This window comes from Haliaeetus albicilla, chromosome 14, assembly GCF_947461875.1.
Source record: "Haliaeetus albicilla chromosome 14, bHalAlb1.1, whole genome shotgun sequence".
Lineage (NCBI taxonomy): Eukaryota > Metazoa > Chordata > Aves > Accipitriformes > Accipitridae > Haliaeetus > Haliaeetus albicilla.
Genome location: NC_091496.1, coordinates 11,903,809 through 11,923,860, shown reverse-complemented (window position 1 = coordinate 11,923,860; position 20,052 = coordinate 11,903,809). Strand labels below are relative to the sequence as shown.

Below are 20,052 nucleotides of genomic sequence, written 5' to 3'. Positions count from 1 at the left end.
TTTTCGTAACTGCAGTCACAGCACATGGTACAATCGAACTTTAAATACAGAAAAAATACATGAAATTCTCCTCTCCTGTACACTCATGTCAACAACAATGACAGTGAAGCCAAGTCAGTGACAGCCATGGAACAAGAGTGAGCGTGAAAATAAGCAGATTCAATGTCATTTGGCATGTGGGACCTCCACCCATGGAACTCTAGAAAGAATACTAAGCTTCTTACATGCTTCCCTTAATATCTATTTGAATTTATTTATTTATTTATTTTATTTTTTTTACATTTAACTTATAGCCTATTCAGGTAATTCAATTTCTGTACAAGTAAGATTTATTGCATTATGTCTCTGTTTATTTTAACAACAGAGAGGGAAAAAAAAAGAAGACAAAGCAAGAAAAAAATTCCATACACAGGGAAGATTAAGTCTAAAAATGACCCCCAAAGACTTCAATTCGTAAATTAGGTATTTGTCTTTAAGAACAACCAAAGTTGTCAGTTCAACCAAATGTAAAAATACCAACTTTACTATTACAGGTAAGAAAGAATTTTATTTCTAGTTGACAGTATTCAAAAGTGAGTTAAGTTTTTAGATCTCCAGTGCAAGACAATTGAAGGGGAAGAATTTTCACATGGTTGGTGTTCAATGCTTTATAAATTAATATTATTTAAGGTCCATGAAGCTGTGAAAGGCACAAATCAGTTACTTTTGATAAAATCTGACCCACAATTTGCTGAAAATTATGCAACTATATAAACAGTCAAGAGAGTTTTGTATGAGTTCTGCATATAAACAAAAATAAAACCATGGTTCTCTCTTCTCTCTTTCTTTCTTTTTTTTTTTTTTTTTTTTTTTTTTTTAAAATGCTTTACCTCTACTTCATTTTGCAAGTAACTTTCATTCCATGGACACCACCAAAGATCCAATCAACTATTTGAGCATAAACCGTTGCCTACTAGACTGTCATCAGCACAAAGTCCCCCAAATAATAAATGAACTTTTTATTAACTGTGGTAACATTAACATTACAATGAGGGATTGTTTAAAAACAAGTTGTACTGCTGTTGCTCAAGAGCTCAAAGAAAATGGTTCTCAGTTCCTTTATTTTTCCTTGAGGGTAACCACAGGGGTTGCATTAAATCTTTTAAAATATGTTGACAGTTGAATAAGTGCTGCTGTTGCTCTGGTGACATTTTATGCTTTTTAATTGTCATTAATGAAGCTGACTGATACTTTCTTAAAAGTGCTTTACGTGTTCTAGTAATTTTATGACAAAAAGAGGAACAAAACCGTCTGCAAATTAGCCTTGATCCACTTCTCATATGGAATTTTCACTGGAGACAATGGGAGAATCTGCATGGGAAATATCTGCTTGACCAGACATTTTAGGTAGGAATGCATGAAATGTTCCCAGTAAATTGTGAAATTATCATTTGGTTCTGTGTCTCCATATAAATTCAAAGCTCAAAGAAGATTTGTTTGAGTGTATTTTCAAAAATAAGTTCTGGAACTGCTCTGACCAATTCAGAATCTGACGTTAAAATGGTATGACCCAACATTGTAGGGCTGCAATAAAACCCAAAATGTAAATGAGAGCTGGAATGAAATGAAAGTCTGACACTATCCTGGAGTCTAATAACTCCTTTCTTATTTTGGTAATACTCCCACTGATTTGAGAAAGGTTTTGCCCCTGTGATGACTGAAGGATACAGCTCCCAATTATCTGTTCAGGCACATGCAGTAACGAGGAGGAATGCATACAGCTTGAGAAACAGCAGGCACTATACTTGATAGTTCATAAACAGATCAGGTAAGTCTTTTGCTACGGAGAGAAAATAAACTATGGTGCTTTAAATTATGATGGGTGATTTAAGAAGACTAAGGAAGATTATTCTGCAGACAAGGAGCCAGAAGAGGTAAGAGGAGGGGGCATGGTGTCCCAATAGTGTAGGGAGACATGGCGAGTCCCTTGCTTCCCCCATCCCAGGTTCCCTCACTCTTGCACGCCCCATGGTAATGCAGCAGATGATTCCCCAACGCTACTGGGGATGCTGCACCACAGGCTTCACATCTTTGCAGTTTCAGAATCAGAAAAAGCTGGAGCCATCTTTCTTTCTTCAACTGCAGTGGCTTTTCGAGTGCAGATGTTGTACAAATATTGATGGTTCAAGCCATCTCAGCTGAACAGGACAATTAGCTCATGACAGATCATTCCAAGCAAGGTGAGAATCCTTTTGCCTGATCCTCTGTAGGCCTAGTGTCATGTATAACCACATATATCTGTGCAAACCATGCAGTTCAGCTCCAGCCTGGCTCTTCCTTTCATCCAAGTAAATGGCTATACAAGGTACAAAGCAATAGAAATCAGGCCTCGGGGTTCTGTACGGCAGTGCAATTTTCAAGACACTCAGGGTGCAGACAGCAGTAAGTTCCACACTCACGTCAGACGTACATTTAACAATCTCAGCTAAGTCATGAACTACATTTTAATTAGACAAGGGGCCAGGCTTTTGATTTCAAAAATAGAAATTAGGGTTGCAGTCCTTCATCCATTGAAGTTAATTGCAAAATCCCTATTATCAGGCTCTTGAGGTATTACCCAGGCTTACTTTTTAATTACATTTGATTCTTAATGAAGTAGATGGCAAAAAGAAAAGCAGCCCATGATTCAAACGATTCGCATTTTTATCTTTCCTGATGAACAACAGAATAGGTCAAGATACTTGCTGGATTTTCCCATGAGAAATGCTGCAATGTGAATAAGCTCAATTGACTTGATCCTGAAGGAGCAGGTTAGCTTTGAAAAGCATCACTCATTTTCTCCTCCTGTATACATTCTACCCCCAAAACTTATGCAATGTAATTATAGACACCAAGCCAAATCCAATTCAGAACTTGAAAAATATCATGTAAGTATCCTAAGCTTGAATGACTTGTCTTTATTGTCTAATGTCATTTAAAACATAAGGAGTCCTAATTATAGTTTTATTTTCAAATGATACACTTTAAAAGAGTGACAATTCTCCATAAAAACTGACAACTTCTCAGGGCATGGAGACAGCCAATAACTTGATATTTCTACATGATTTAAAAACAATAAGCTATGAAGGAGCTTATGCAGAAAGAGTATGTTATCACACTTGGCTACAGAACAATACAAAGTTTCATCTTTTTCTCCTATATCAGTACCCATGTAAATAAACAAAGATTTATAGAACAGAAGTTCATACTACTGGTGGGGCCATTACCTTGTTATACACGACAACCTGCAAACTCTTTTCATATAATGAAACTGTTTCTTACCATCTGGAAACAGGGCTTAAAAATAAAATTAGTGTTTTTATATTATAAAAAAAGATCAGCCCTTTATTTCAGACATTACTTGTCATATTATAAAATGCATAATTAATATCTGTCTTTTGTGACTTTGAAAGACCCATTAAAAATCAAGAACTTTAAAATGTTTGGGTTTTTTTTTTTTTAAGGTTGAATGTTGAGATAAGTATTAGAGAAGGTAAAACATCCATTTTAAGATAATCAGATAGTATTGCAAGGCTCTGGTGAGACTTACTTTCCCCTAACTTTCACTGAGGCTACAGACTCAGTTTTACCCATCCTATTTGCCTCTCATTATGATTCTTTCCCATTCACAAGGTTGAATACCGCAAAACCTGAACACTTCCTACTTCATGCTCATACCAGAGATCAGGGGAAGCCTAGATTACTTTCAAGGCCACCATGGACATGACGTGGAAATCTGAATCAGCCTGTTCTGCGTAACTGTGACAAACCTGCAGGTGTAGCACACAACCACAGCCAAACTTGCTTCTGCGTTGAGTTGTGCTGAATCAGTACCATCTACATTAAGTCGGCATTACTTAAGCAAGGAAAAGAAATTCCCACCTACTTCTTCATTTGGCCATTCCCTCCTGGAATGCAATTTCTACTATTGCTTTTACTGGAACCATGCTAATTTACACCTATTAAGTATTGTGCTCATAAGTTTAGGGCCCTATACTCTACAATATGAAGTATCTTGTAATTGTTCAGTCTGCTGGTTGGTATTTGTGGAAGGTCAAACTTGGCAGGTCTCCTGCCAGATGTCTCTCAGACTCAAGAGTACATAGGTATGACCATTGCGGCAAATAGCAGTTGGAGATACTAGCTGTGATTATTTGTAAAGGGATTCTTTAACGACTATTCAGAGCACACAGAATATTCCCATGGCAGGACATGGCAGCTGCAGGGCACCCCTGCACTCGTGAGCCATACAAACCATCCTAATGCAGATGGTACCGGTGCAGGGAGCAGCGAGGCCTCATGCCTTGAAGACAGTCGCAGAAAAGGCAGCATGCTGAAGAAAGCAGCTGCCCTTATAGTGACAGAAAATTTCTCCTCCAATTTAACAGAAACCGTAAGCCTGAAGAACACACATATACTGAAGTGGTGGCTAAAATCAGCATTTAAGACAGGGATTCATACTAGAAGAATAAGCTACCTTACTCTTAAAGTAATAGTGGGGTAATTGCAGCAATAAGGAACTGCTCATCACGTCAGAAGTAAAAACACCTTTCTTTTGAAAATATTAATTTTGATTGCTTTTTTTACAGTATGCAGGCATCCGTGATTGCCACATGCTATGTACATCCGACATAACGTATAAGGCACACAAGGAATGATACTTTGTCAAAGGACTCCGTGCCTGGCTTACTGTCTTGGTAAACCTTCAGGCAGCCTGATTTTCAGAGTACAAAGTGTCTCAGTTGGGCACCGAATGAAAGCAGCTCAAATCATTAGTAACTTCCACTACATGCCAGGTGCTATTATCTTTCCCAAACAAAATTAAGGATAAGAAGTAAAACCTTTAGTTGTTAGTAAGCCATAATAACTCTCAAAATAAAGACAAGGTATTATCAATTATGTACCTATAGTAGCAATGAACTTGAGGTAAATATCAAATTTAGGCTGACAGGCACCTCAGTAACACAAACTGGAAATAACAATTGTGGACACAGATCAAAAAGCCCATTTCAACTCAGTTATTGAATTTAAGGGGAAGAAGAAAATGTTCAATCATAACATTTGCTTAAGAATGTTTATCTTCTTTCTTACCATTGAATGTTAAAAACACCCTTGCTTGAGGCTGGGAAGATCCTTTTACACTGCTAAAGTAAATAAATATCCCAATCAACACGTGCAGTGCAAGAAATGCCATCTCTTCAGATTCGCAACTTAATATCCAAGAAACGAAACCTGAAAGACAGAGATAGCACATTACTGTTGTTATACAATTTTGTGGAGCAAAAACAATAGTACAAAAAGATCTGTGTTAGAAAGCTCTTCCAGCTGAAGCCATAATACATGATAATGTGAAGGAAGTACAGCGCTTATGTTTTTTCTTTGTACATCTGAAAATGGTTTTCCCCAGTGGTCTTCTGTGCTGGCACAAAAGGAGCTCTCTGCCTGTTAGTATGAACCAACAGAGCCTGAGTTTTGGCTAAGGCAGACTAGACCATTAGATTCAGTTTATTTAAATAAGGACAATTCCACCTGCTGGAAAAATAATTATACTAAATGTCAAGGCAGAGCAAAGCAAGGACAGGAGATAAAGTTTCACGAATAAAAAGCTGGCTGATATTTTTAGATGTCTCTCCTTACTTTACATCATATTTGATCTCCCTCTCATGTTTGGGGGGAGGGGGGCAGGGCACGGGACAGGTTTGGGTTGTTGGGTGTTTTTTTCTTTTAACATTTGAAATCAAAGGTGGTTGGAAATGAGCTTTAAGTTTTAGTAAGTCAAGTTCTCTAATAGCCCTCTAGATCTTCTTTTAATATGAAATCCTGACTACATACATCACTAATTTCAAAACCATTTAAACCGAAATTATTTCAACATGCTTGAAACTGTTAGTCAACATTTGCTTTTTGGGCTAGCTTCTTTTGGGATGCCTACCTGCTCTCATAGACTTCTACAGAGCACTAAGAATAGCCAGTGTTGGACAGTGCATTGCATGCGATACTTATGCTACTCCTCCTGCATATCTGCTGAATCTACACTCATTTTATAGGGTTTAGCTGCTGAGAAGACTGAGCTCCTCAGAGAATCAGAAAACACCCCAAAACAAATCTGCATCTTTTCTTAGCTTTGGAAGGGCTTGAGCTCACTGGAGTCAGTGGCACTTTCCTATCAATTCCAATGGACTTTGGACCAGACCCATAAAACCCAGCAGACTTTAGAAGCTGAATATTGCATATCTATAATGCTCCTAAACTTCATCTCTCCAAAACCAGTAAAGTCCAAATTTCATTTTACCTATGATAACAATTTTGTTCTTCAGCTCAGCTGCAAAAGTGAGAATAAAACACACCCTGATTTTAGGCCCATTCTACTTTCCTGCTTACATATATATTTTCTCTTTTTGGCATCAACAGCCCTTCTACTGGACACCACTTACTGGTTAATCAGGTGATATATTTGAGTCCACGGTAACTGGAAGCACCTTGAAGGATATAAACCCTACAGCTAGAAGACAGCATTAAAGGCTATATATTTATTTCATCAAGAATTTTGTTGCCTGTGCAATCATCTTACACTTCTTTACCTCAGCTTTGCTCTAGCACTACAGTCCCTCCAGTGGAAGCCAGTATTTCTACACGCTTGTTCATTCAGTCCCTCTGAGATTCACACCTGTCCTAACAGAACCGGCTGTAACCACCACAGCATGGCAGGAACCAGCTGTCACGCAGGGATGTCTTTAGGTCAACGCCAATTTGGGCTGGATTCACACCACTGACTTACTGGTAAAAGCCCCGTATCTCATTACTACTTCTGTCATTCCCTATCCACTCACTGTAAATTGTTTTGAAAGGCTTCTCTCTGCACGAGAACTTCGTACGAAGTTGGGGGTGGGACAGAGAGCACGCGAGCGAGCGCACAGCTCTGTAGCCCACACTCTAAACTCTCCTTCACAATTTGCTCTGGAGTACCGAGAAATGCATGAAGATCAAGTAATGCTACAAATCTGCTAATTGACAAAAACACCAGTGTCAGAAATTTGCCAGCTACAGATCGGCTCTACAGGAGAAACATATCCATTCTGGCCCAGTTCCAAATTATCTCTAAGGGTCTGTTAACTAATAGAGTAGTAGTTGCAGAGTTTTCGCCAAGAATAATTTTTAAACAGGCTGCATGAACTCTAGTATTAATGCTGCTTTGTGGGCTTTAAATTTAAAACCTTCTGACTAGCCCATGGGATGTCTTCTAACTTACCGCTCTTCTAAGAGAAAAATGCCATTAAATCCTGATAAAATTTCTTTGTCAGGCCAAAACAAATAGCCAATCATACAGAACATGTGATTTAACAGATGCAATGGGATTAGTATTTTACAGTAGTAGCACTATGCTTCCTTTGCACTAGAGATAAAAAGTCAAAGAGGAACAAGTAACAAGTGTGTGGCTTTCTCTCTTCCTCTAAATGATATTATAGGAAAGAATAATAACAAAAAACCTTTCAGCACTCTTTCCTTCCCACTCTCATGCCTCCTGCCAATTCTAGTGCAGTTACGGGAGTGAAACATTGCTACATTTCATTGCTCAAATTGCAGATCCTCACCGTTAACACAGAAGTGACAGGCAAACACAAGATTCAAATTCTGAGCTGCGTGGTTCCTACCCAGCTGTTAGACACATAAATAATAAATGCACACGGAGCCAAAAAGGTACCTCAGGGTGTCTGACATCTGAGTTACCTAATGGAAAGAGGTTTAATTTCAGAGATTTACATACCTGGTAACTGAACACAAACTCACTGCAGGTCTGACTCTCGGTTTGGGCTAATATCCCAGTTCTGAATTTATCTCAGTAAGTCATGATACTATATTCAGCATGCCCTGTGCACATGATCTCTGCTGACAACCCACAGACCTTAAAACCTTGCAAGTACTTTTAAAGAATCTTTTGGGACAGACAAAAGGCAATATCTAATCACGTTTCTGCTCTTATGCCCTATTCTAACTGTAAACAAACCGGCAAACCGCTACTAAAGTGAAGTGGTGAAGTTTTCCTGCCACGGAGGTCGCTTTCGGCTTGCTGTATTGCTTTTGGAAAGTATTCTATAGCTTCGCTGTGAAGTGCTGCGCAGGTGTCATCCGCTACGGGCAGAGCCCTACCCGTAAATCCCGTAAGGAAAATCGCTCAGCAGAAGAAAGGAAAGAAAGGGGGGAAAAAAACCCCGCCAAACACAGGCTACGCTAATCTGGAAAATATTGCTTCAACTATCCGTGAACAGCAGGAAAATCCAAACATCAAACACATTTCACATCTATTACAGCAAAGAAAGAGAACTTTCAATTATGCTTACCCAGCTATTGGAGGAACCAGTAATACAGACTCCTATCTGGTTTCTATCAGTTTATGGGCTCCGCTCCTGCTACCAGAACATTTTAATTCCAAACCTGGCTTACTGTGGGGAGGAAAAAAAAAACAAACCGGAAAAAAAAAACCCAAAAGAGAAGCCTCTCTTCCCGGTGGCCGCAAAGGTACTGCCGGCTCCTCTGTAGAACAGTCCTGACAGCCGGTCTCCTACGGCGCGGGGCGCGCTCCTCCCCAGCCCCGGGGGAAGCACCTCGCGGCGGGCGGGCAGCGGCCGGGCGCTGCCGGGGAAGGCTCCGCTTTGCAGCCAGAGGCGCTGCCCTGCCCTCGCCGCCGCCGCCGCCGCCGCCGCGCTAGCGAGGCGAGGCTCCGCGGCCCCCGGCGCATCATTAGCTGAGCAAATCGGGGCTCGAGCTCATAAATAATGGCGAGGACACACCCCGCCCAGCGCGCCGCGGGGGCCGCACCGGCCCGACCCGGCCGGCCCGCCTCGCCTCGCCTCGCCTCAGGCAGCGCGGAGCGGGGGCGCGACCCGCTCGAGGGCTTTTGTGGGGGGCGCCCCCTCACGCACCCCCGGCTCGGCCCCGCGGCAGGTAGCTGACGGGGCTGGCTGTGAGGCGTGAGGGAAACTCGGCGGGAAAGTTTCCGGGCGAGCCCCGACGGGCCGAGCGTCGGGGGGGGGGGGCTGTGTGAGGCGGCGCGGCCGGGAGGGGAGCGGGGCCGCCGGGGGGGGGGACGACGGCGGCGGCCCCGAGGGGAGCCGGGCCGCGGGCTGGGAGCGGAGGAGCCCCCGGGGAGCGGCGGAGGGGCTGCGGCGGGGGGGAGCGGGGAGGTTTCGGGGGAGGCCGGTAGGTGTCACTGTGAAGAGAGGGAAGGAGGCAGGGCTGTGGAGGGGGGGAAGCCGGGTCACGTCCAGCCCCGGTCGGAGGGACTGCTGCTCTTTCGCTTCGGTCTCTTCTCCTTCTCCCGAACTGTCTCCTCGGTTTGAAGCTTCAAACGAGCGAAGAGGAGTAAGAAGGGAGCGCGAGAGCAGCAGTTGGGTGGGTTTGCAGCCCGGTCTCCCGACCGCTGCGGGAGTTTCACCGCAAGGTTTCAGGAGCTCTTCTGCCGGCTCGGAGGCCGGGAGCTGCGTATGCTCCAGCTCAGTTTTTCCCCCAGATATACTGAGCAAACCTTCCGCGTTTGGTGAGGTTTGTGCTCTCGTGGCAGTGGGACAGCTTTGAAAATCTCACCCGAGGTGTCTTGAAAATGTGAACTGCAGCATAGCTCCATTAAAGCCGTGAGGATTTTCCAGACAACAGTATTTGGGTTCTGGCTTAGGTTTTCCTAAGTTGTCTGGCAAGCATACTCTGTGCTGGTCTGACCTGCTAGGTGCAAACTTGTTTTGAATCAGGATTTCCAGTTTTGCGGAGAGAGACGGTCTCTGATCCAGCAGAGGCGGTGCAAGTCGCACAGCAGGGAACTGTCGCGACAATGCTGAGGGGAGCACATCTCGCGATACACACGCGGCCGTGTGCCACAGGCGGAGATGTCTGAACAAGTACCCGCAGTGAATCAGTGCACGCGTTCAAGTTGCAGTTCCGTCTCCCAGCTATTACACGCTCTGGCCTTACTAACCAAAACAGTCAATAATACTAATGCGTTATAGCCAGGGAGCAGGGAGTAGCCTGAATACACTGCCCTTACTAAACAAATTTTGTTTATACACGTGGATGTCTTTATGGCCTGTGTCCATAGGCTACTTTGTGTAAAAAGCTCATGTGCATGAGTTGGGGTCACACATGTTTCAAAGGCAGTTTCTGCCCCAGGCTTCAGTGCCAGCCTAGCAAGGTTAGTGCTTTCTTCAAGCAAGAAATTCCAGTCTTATAAGGCACTTATAATCCCAGAGAACCTGAAAGTATGGGATGCCCCCTCCTCTGACATGAAACGTCAGATTTGCAACTGATGCCAGAGGAGAAATGGGTCCAGAAATTTGAAAAGCTTGACCTACTTCAGATCGTATCTTCAGGATGACTGAGCTCATGGCAGCAGATGAACTGAACTCTGCAGATCATGAGTCCTTAAAAATATTGATGCTCTTCCAGTTCTCCTCCTCTAACACAAACTATGCAGAAACGCTGGAACATTTGCTGTCCTAGAGAGCAGTTAAATTAAGCCATCAGAGAGCTTGTTCTCTGGGCAGGCAGTGTGGCTGTGAACATGATGCTGCTCATCCTTGAAATGTGGTGATGTTCAAATGCCTCAGCCTGACAGCAGCACCCAGGCAAAAGGAGAAGTCACTTGTCTGCTTTGGAAAATCCCCATAACTAAGTGCAATTAGAGATCACCACACCAAGCAACAGAAGTGAATCAGCTAATCCAGTATTCTTCCTCTTGCTGTGGTCTGTGCAGGGTGACTCAGAGGAGAGTGCACAGAAAACCACAAAGCAAATATGAAATAACCTGTCTTTTAGGAGATTTTTGGGAGATGTGTAATCGGTGGCAATGCCAGTCAAAGAAAAAGGAGAGTGTTACCATGAAAAACCAACACTAAAAATTATGATGATTCTAACTGTCCTCCCCAAATGTTTTTGCCTCAGTAAATAATAATTAAAAAAAAAAAGAAGTACAATAATTCTACTTTTTCATCTTAAAATTCAGTATAATAATCTCCTAGGTAAGATCACAAACACATGCTCCTAATAATATAGCATTAGAAAAAGACATCAAAAAGAATACACTCAAGCATGAATCAACATCAGCATTAGTTAAAGTCACTTGTGTTTGTCACTGCTTTTGTATGTATGGACACGGGGGAGCCATCTGGCTATCTGCATTTCTTTTTCACATGTGCTAGCTGCATCAGAGATAAAAAGGTAAAATGGAACATTGAGGAAAATTATGGGGCTTTCCAACACTCCCTCAAGAACTTTGGGTTTGTAAAATAGCAAATGAACTACAAAGAGGCAAACGCAAAACTTTAATCTGTGAGATACCATCACGCTCATATATCTGTTAGGCAAAGCAAGAGTATGCTAATTTTAAAAACAAAAAGCAAATTGAAACAAGAATAAGCATGTCATATTGATTTATTTGTATTTAACATGTGCATATGTGCAGGTCAGAGCATGATAATTAACTTTAAAAAGCAGTTTGAACTTCACAGCTGGGCTGAGTGAAATGGTTAAAGTTTTACTTTAGATGTTTTGTAATAGCATGTATTAGCTTCAAGCAAAACTCATGGAATGGAAATTACTTCTCCAAACTATGAGGTGGGGTTTCAGTATTTACTGGCATGAATCAGCCCTGTGAGTGAAATGAACAGTAAGCCAAACTGTTGCTTTCCAGGCTGTGTATGTTACAGGCTAACACGGGGATGAGGACAAACAAGTTGGACTCTGCTTTGAAGCTGATTTTTAATCATTCCTCTGTTACACAAAGCATACAAGGTAGTGTACAATTTGCTTCTAGTTCTTATTTGGTGCATGTGAGATTTACAACTGTGTGCAGTTACTCCAGGTTGTATCACATGTGTCAGGACAGAGTCAGGCCCTTGCTCTCAGCTTCAGAGTCGGAGCAGTTCTGACTCTTGCAGTGTGATCTGAGCAGGCAAACCCACATGGCCAAAACAAACAGATGCTGATTTTGTTGTATCTGTGCATGGTGTTTGCTTTTTACCCAAACAAATCATCCTAATGGACTCAGGCCTAGCTTTAGACCTAAACACTAACTGAAGCCAGGAACGAGAAAGGCAAAAGTGGATTTGGGCGTTTACTTAACATTTTGTTTGGGGGTTTGGCTGTTTTGTTTTGTTTTGTTTCTCCCCACTTAGATTTTAAGCTCCTGAAAAAGTGAACGGATTATAGGAACGAGTAGGACCAGAAGGAACAGAGGTTTAAAAGAGGGAAGACAGAGAAGAGAAACCAAGATGGCAGAGGAGGAAGACAGGAACCTCCTGAGACAGAGTTGTATGGATAAAGACAGCACAGTGGAAGAGAATCAAATAATCTTACTGGATTGGCAACAGCTAGCCATTAAGAAGATCAACAGGTTCAATAATGTTTCTGCTTTGAGCACAAGCACAGACTTACAATTCGGACAAGATCAAATGCTAGCTATTATAAAGGAAAATGTAGTAAAGGCATGATAAGGTGGCCATCAAGTGTAATCCATTCCTTCCTTAAAAAATCAAAGGAACTGTGTATACAGCAAGTGTCCAGATTCCAAGTGATGAGAGAAAATGGTATTAACTTATAATATCCTCTGTCCTCATTTAAGAGTGTCAAATCACCTTATAGAAATGCAATGTCGTTAGGTAATCCAGTTAGTTCATCTTTGTTTATTTTCTTTCTTACAGTTACATGAACTGGGGAAAGTGGGAAATGTATCAGCAGTTTATTGTGGGAAGGCTATTAGGTGTTCGTTTTGAAGGTGTGCTAATATGAATAGCAATTTATATTCTTTTTCACAACAAATAGTCCAAAGATCCAAGAGGCAGTCAAGATGAATCTACTGGGGATACCACTGTGTGATCAGAGATGGTGTAAGGTCCTTGAACATAGCGTGCCCTAACTGGTCAATGGGCTTATTCACGTGGGTCAAATTAGGACTGCTCATGAAGAGTGAGGCTTCATCACCAAGGTCAAAGCGTTATAAAACTGCTGGCATGTAACTAACAATGAGTTGTCAAACTGAATTCATCAGTTTGCTTTTTACTACTCAAGGTTCTATGAAAGTCCATTTGCAGGAGACAATTTGTCTTTTCACAGCTTAAGAAAAATTAGGTGCTTAGGAACAGAATCAGTGTAACCACATTAGTGAAGCACTATTACCTGTATGGGAGCAGAGGAAAACATTATACTCTCAATTTGATAAAACTCCAGTTGTCTCCAGTCAAATAGACCCAGCTCTGAATGGCTTCCCTGGAAGTCAGTGAGCCAGCACTTCATGGTGACCTCTGTCATTGAACAGACTGTGATTTCTGTAAGGTCATCATCAAATAAGTACTTCTGTGTCTGTACAAAAGATGTAAGCTGATTCCTGGTATGCTACCAGGCCTTCATGCCTCCTCTTTTCAGAGGCAACCACATTATTGCTGTTTCTAGGAAAAGCACAGTGTTTCAGTCAAATTTTCCACCTTTTAGCCACTATGACTAAATGAGGTCAGTGATATAACCAGTCACTGTGCTTACGCAAAGCTGGGGTTTGATTTTTTAACAAATAAAACAGCTCATCATTATTTTGCAAGTTGATTAGTAAGAATATGTATTAGGAAGACTTGAATGAAAAGGGATGGGTTGTTGATGCACCAAGGATGGATTCAGGCCAAACAAGCCATAAATAGAAGAAAGCACAAGTGCATAAAGAAGATGCAACACTGTGTAATCTGTGTATTGGAAGTACGTGGAATGAAGGTCCTATGGTTCAAAGAGCTCTGCAAACACACAGGGAAGTAAAGGAGGAGTGGCTGTTGAGAAGCTTTGTATCCAAACAGACAAAAAGAGGTAGGAGAGGAGGAGAGGTGAGAAGGTTACTGCAGGATAGAGGAGGGCAGTGACATAACCCTGGGCATTATGGCTGTTTCCAGCACAACATGCCACTCTCCAGCCTGGTGCTTGATCCATTGCTACATGCTACAGGGCTCACAGCATTCAAGGGAGTCCTCTCACTCTGTTGGAAGGAGGTTTTGGAAAGGTAACTTTTTGCCATTGATTCAGCTACTTCAGTGTTTATAGAGCATTATGTGAATCACTGGTTTGGGGGGGGGGGGGGAAGAAGGCTTATGATTTTTCCCCATTCTTCTTAGGTTTGAAACACACTCCTAGAAGCCTGATTATATAAAACACCCACCCTCAGACTGGTCCCAGATAATATACCAGCACAGTCCTATTTCGCACCGTCCTTCATCTTCAGATGAAGAGTAATGACTGCATAGCCTGCAGTCTTCGATTTGTTTTGTTCTCTGTAAGTACAGACTAGGCTTTACTTTTATTTGTCAGCTAATTGCTCACTGCATATTGTTTGCATTCTGCAAGCTGTTACTTTAGAAGAGGATATATGAAAATTCTGCATATTCCTTTCCCTAAAGAAGTTTTTCCCATGCAGAAGAAATAAAAGTTAAAGAACTTGTGTCTCCAGATGAAAGAAGAACAAAACTAATGAAAGGGGTCGTATTTCAAAGCATGCATGCCAAGCGGAGCATTGACTGAAACAATCTGAATAATGCCCACTGTCCCCTGGAGATGTCAAGGTGTGTGCATATGGACCAGAGGATGCTGAGGAATGGAGCAGGCCCCAGAGATGTCTACTCTCCTACTCATCAAGCCTGGTCCTTTTGCATTACATCCTAGCTGTCACTGGAGTTGGAATTTTAAACTAGATCTCTCAAGTGACCCACTGTGACCATTCTTACCTTTGCTGCAGGAAACTGAAGTAGCAGTGGCGATTTTAATGTAAATTCAAAGTACCCTATAATTCCCCAAACGTGGAAAACATTGAAATGCTATAGAATTCAAGTCCTAATTCTTTACCATAGTATTATCTCAGTATTAAGGGAGACATTCTCACTTCCAGCAAAGTGTTCTTTTCCATTTCTTAAAGAGGCTGTCATGTTGTCTGCTATGAACCAAGGTTTATCTCTGGAATCAGCATGGTACAGATGGTGGTGTACTAATGTTTTAGCTGTAATACTGATCATTTTAGTGCTTTGTTGTATAGATACCACTGCATTCTTCTAAGGTCCTAAAGAAGATAAAATTGCAGCTCTGGTCTTTATTGTCTTCTGTGCTGTATTCTTGATTGTGTGAACTCTGTTCTTCCTTTGTCACAGGTATTCATTCGTACAGTGCCTCCGAATGCTCATGATTCATGGGGACAGGAGCTCTGTTTTCCTTTTTTCACTGTCAGTGCAATTGAGGTTTTGAAAGGCTCTTAAAAATGCTTTTTTGCAGTATATTAAGTTATCATATTTCAATCATCAAAACCCTTCCTGAAAGCTACCCCATTGTATTCATTAGAATGTGTTTTGTAAAAAGCATGAGCAAACACTTGGCCTGGATAGTGAAAGCCTATGAAGTCAATGTATGTTCAGTGGGGTTTAAGAGAGTCTGTTGACTTCTTTGTACATTTTGGGGGCCTCAGGACAATCAGGATATTGGTTAAATTAAAATAACATTAAGTCATCAGCTTAAACCCAAATTTCATTAGTTAAAAAAGGACTGAGAAGCAGCCATAGAATCTGACCTACCTATTTGTTGGCTATTATAGATTAAAAATATGCTTTATGCCTATTATTTTATTAATTGCCCACTCAAAGTTAGCACAGGCTGTATGGAAGCGTCTGGTGCACGAGAAATACAGCATCACATTATCTAACATTGTGAATTAAATCTCAGAATTGTCTATCCTACTGAAAAGTTTCTGTTGCTTTAACTTGGTTCTTGGCTTCTTAATGAAAGAACCACAACTTAAAGTAAGTCTACATTTAATTTTTTCTTGAACAACATAAACATTCCACTAAATATTTATCTTTTTTTTATCCGACTCTTCCCAGAACATCTGTTAATTGAATCTTTATTTGAATCTATAAGCAGTAGTTTGGTCTAAGCCAAGAAGGCAAAAAAAAAATCCATAGTTTGGATGGCAGCCAGAACACAGTACCTTCTCCAAAATTACACCTTTATAACTTAAAATTAATTTATTCATTGTCAGTTATTCAAAGTCAATTAGGAGGAAGAAAAGGCAAAAGAAAAACACAAAATAGATACAAAATATTTCTTAAGAACCTTATTATTTGGTATTTTGCTATTGGTAATGTTTGAAAACACTTAACTTGTACTACTTCATGCAGATTTATCTTAATGTACTTCCAAAGTATTGTGAAATTGGAGATAAACATTTTCAGAAATATTTTGCCACAGTCTTGCCTGTTTATTCCTTACAGTTTACTTATATTACAAACACTTCCAGAAATCAGTTAAATTCTTTGCTTTCAATATCAATAAATATATGCATACTATATGCTTGCTCTTTGTTTTATATACACTCATTTTAATTTAGCAATTGGCAAAGAACACTCATCAAAATGTTCTAAAAATGAGTTCTTTACCCTAGTTGTTAAAAAAAATGCTTCTAGCACTGGCTTTTCCCTCTCAAATATCACAGAAGTGGAGGAAGTATAAAGAAAAAAAAAGTTAATGTAACTCATTATGACTGTAATATCATGCACAGCATATTTTTCTTTGTCATTATTTTTTCCTTCCAGGATAAGTGTTTTATTCTGAAAATAAATTCATAATGTAAATGATCTTTGACCAGATAAATCTGGGGGATTCCCTAAATTTTGCCATAAGAGGGCATTATTCATGCACTTAGAATAGAAAATGCGTCTCAATATAAGCACATATGTTTTAAGAAATGGCAATTCTCTACACTTATGCACCAAAAGAGTAAAAAATATGAATACTTCTGTAATTAAGCATACCTTGAATGAGTTGCTGGGACAGGCATAGTTCACTATCTTGGGTTTTCTTACTGGACAGTCTGAAAATACAAGGGAAGACCAAAGAGGAGGCAAAGTACTACTTTTGCAGTTTAGAAATTACCACGGAAGAAGACAAAGCCAGAAGTTGGTGGTTTGACCTATGGATGCAATTCAAAAGTATGCCTAGGCAGGGTTAACACAGAGCACTTGTTTATGCTCTCCATGCAAATGGAAATTAAAGATGCTTCAAGTGCTTCCCTTGAAACGAGCAGCAAGACAGCAAAAATGAGACCCTTGAAGCTTTATTATGAAAAAAGGACTGAATAAAAATTAGAGCATGTGTGAGGCAAAGGACATGAATTCCTAAGTTCCTGCTGTGAATCAAAATAAAAAAGAACTTAAACCTGAGCCTGTAACATTTTTTATGAGTGATGTACATTGTGAGAATGGGAGGAATATAGAGATGTGCTGTGTCAAAATATGGACCTGAGAAAACTTTGGGATGGAAAAGAGTTGTCTCTTCTCCCTTCCCCACCAAAAAATTCAGAGTAGAAGTTAGATCCCCAAACATAATGTAATGGCTTCAGCTAACGTCAGTGAATGTTGGACTGTTTCCCAGAAAGATAGAAAATCTTCATTCTGGAACAAGAAAAGGTGTTAACAAAAAAATAGGCACTATGTTGGGTTTTCAGAGCCCTGAAAGACTGTTGCCATGTAAGCTGCAGTTCTGTTCTTCATGAGCAGAGAGACTCAGGACCACACATGTTGGGTGTCTTGGACAGCGATTGTCTGTGTCTTACCCGGTATGCCTGTTCAATCAGGTATTGCAAATGTCTCTAGACAAGTATTTGGTTGCATCACCCTTGTCCACCCCAACGAGCAATGGATTCTTTTAATTCTGAGTCTTTCAGAACATCATTTTCTGACTTAATATTATTTAGCATATACCAAGGATGTATTTCATTGTCCTGTTTCCTGGAATTATGTAATTTATCACATGACGTCTACCTCTAAATCACTTTCACTAACAACTATAGGGAAAAACAATTTGACAAGCAGAATACAAATTGCTTTCAGATATGTTTTGGATATTCTCCAGCTTGTCAGATTTTTTTTCCATTGGCATATACCAGAAAAACGCAGAGATCCAGCAGTAATCTGTTGTTTGCAGAAACTGGTAGTTGAAATGTAGAGCTGAATTTGGTCATTTTGTCATCTGGGTAGTTTAATGAAGAATTATTAATTAATATTAAAATAATTCTGTAGGGGAAGGATTTGTGGTCTTTGAATTTAAACCCACTTTGTCATTGCATGGACATTACATTAAGCATTGAAAAGCCAGTGCTGCAGCTGGCACAAAAAAATATTATTCTGGTGAAGCCAGTAAGTCCACTGAGTTATGAACTGGGAAATAATTTATGTTAACACCTGCATATCTTTATGAGAACTAGATACATTCCCCAAGGCAATGATACCTCAGTATCTGTACTGGAATCCCTGCCATTAAAAATGGAAATCATATCAATGAAATTCTGCATCTGTAACCTCAGATTTTTCACCTTCTTTCTGCTTTAGGAAGAATGCCAGGATTTTCTTTAAATTAATCAGGTAACAAATATTTGAAATTATGAACTACAGCATGGCTAAATTCCAACAAACAAACTGGCGTCTTTATTGGGAAAAGGTTGAAATCAGACAGCTATGACTGGCTGCTTTTGGGAGTGCTGCATTTGCTCCGCTTGTGGAATGGTAAGTGGAGATGCTTGTATGGCTTCACATATATGCCTGAACAAAATCATAAGATTTTTGTTTGTCAAACATACCAGCTACTGCTCCTCCAAAATTCTTTCTATTTTTCTCTAATTTTTTTTTTGTCTTTGTTGCTATTGCTGTGATTACTATCTACATACTTGGAGATCTGAAGCAATAGGTGGCAAATGGAAGTTTGCAGTTACATGTAAATATTTGGAAAATTATAGTCACTAGCAGGGAATTATACTGCTGACTGTTGGGCCTTTTAGGTGCAGCAAAGTCTTATGGCTTCTGGAGAGGCAGGCACTTCCATCAAGAGCATCTAACACATCCTTAAGACTCAACTGGAGACGGGCGTGCAATAGTGTCTGTACCTATTTGGGAGCATGGAGCCTTCTGCCAGGCAATTTTCTCCTTTATATTACAAGCAGGCTTAGGGTATCTTTTAATAATAATAGTAATAATAAAAAGACAGTGTACCTCCTCTGTTGCTTCAGTTCTCTCTTTAGCACAAACATTATGCATCCTGGGAACACACATTAGGTACAGGTTTCAAGGTTTTTCTGTATTTTTTCCGGTACCTTTAAACACACAGCTGCTTCATGAAATGTTATTTTAGGCAGTTCATTAGAACTGTTTTGAAAACAGGCAGGGTAGTCAGGTATGAAAGAGCTATTATTACTCTCTCAGAAGGAAATATTTGTTATCACTTGAAGAGTCATTGGCTTCCATAGGCCAGCAGACACACTTTCCTTCAGTCTCTTGTGGCATCACTCTGAAGGAAAGCTACAGCTTTCAACCTTGTACTCAGGTGTCCCACTTTCCTATTTCTACCTGGTTTCTGGGACAATAGTTTTATTTGGGTTGGGCCTGGTAAAAAAACAGATGAGATTACGAAGAAGTATTTTCTCTTCACATCTGTAGCTTTTGGATTAAAAGCAAACAAACAAACTTCCCTCCTCCCCCCGCTAAAACCTGATATAAATGCAGAACTCTAAATTTCTTCTGTGATGGTTAATTCCTGTGTGTCACAACATCACCTTCAATCCTATGTGCCTTGACTTTACCTCCCACAGAAAAGGAGACAAGGAGACTCCCTTGCCGCATTCTTTCTCTAGCTTCTCTATTTGAATAGGAAACTTTTCAGAAAGGATCTGTTTCTCAATGCATTCTTCACCTAACGCTATATTGCCTTTAGGTGGATTCTTAAAACTAATCCATTATGACTCAAAACAAACACTGAAGGGCTTTTAAGAAGCCTTCAGCGAAATCCAGTAATGCCAGAACATACCTGTGTTTTTGATGTTGTACAAATCTACTTTGTCGGAGATAGCGTCGCACTTTTGCTGTATTTGTATGAGACATCCTTTCAAATCAAGAGAAGGCATGAAGTTAGCAACCTAGCTAAGTTTGAAAGGAGTCACTGCAGAATAAAGAACATTTATCAAGAGTATTTTCTATCATCTTTCAA

The 20,052-nt window shown here is 40.5% G+C and overlaps 1 protein-coding gene and 1 long non-coding RNA gene across 3 annotated transcripts in view; one reads left to right on the top strand and one right to left on the bottom strand.

Moving 5' to 3' along the window:
- Positions 1–8,763, bottom strand: part of SEMA3C (semaphorin 3C) — a 123,794-nt gene extending 115,031 nt beyond the window's left edge. Inside the window, exons 1-2 of one of the 2 annotated variants that reach the window (XM_069801717.1) lie at positions 8,358–8,763; positions 5,110–5,250 (exon numbers count right to left, since the gene is read on the bottom strand). In XM_069801717.1, coding sequence (XP_069657818.1) covers positions 5,110–5,212 — 103 coding nt within the window. In that variant the 5' untranslated portion in view covers positions 5,213–5,250; positions 8,358–8,763. Of the gene's footprint in view, positions 1–5,109; positions 5,251–7,783; positions 7,869–8,357 lie in introns of those variants that run through there. The other variant, XM_069801718.1, reaches the window with a different exon arrangement.
- A 413-nt stretch (positions 8,764–9,176) lies between these two features.
- On the top strand, positions 9,177–15,121 carry LOC138688946 (uncharacterized). The gene is made up of 2 exons (XR_011327735.1): positions 9,177–11,796; positions 12,180–15,121. It is a non-coding gene; the product is annotated as an uncharacterized lncRNA (long non-coding RNA).
- Positions 15,122–20,052: the final 4,931 nt, after the last annotated feature.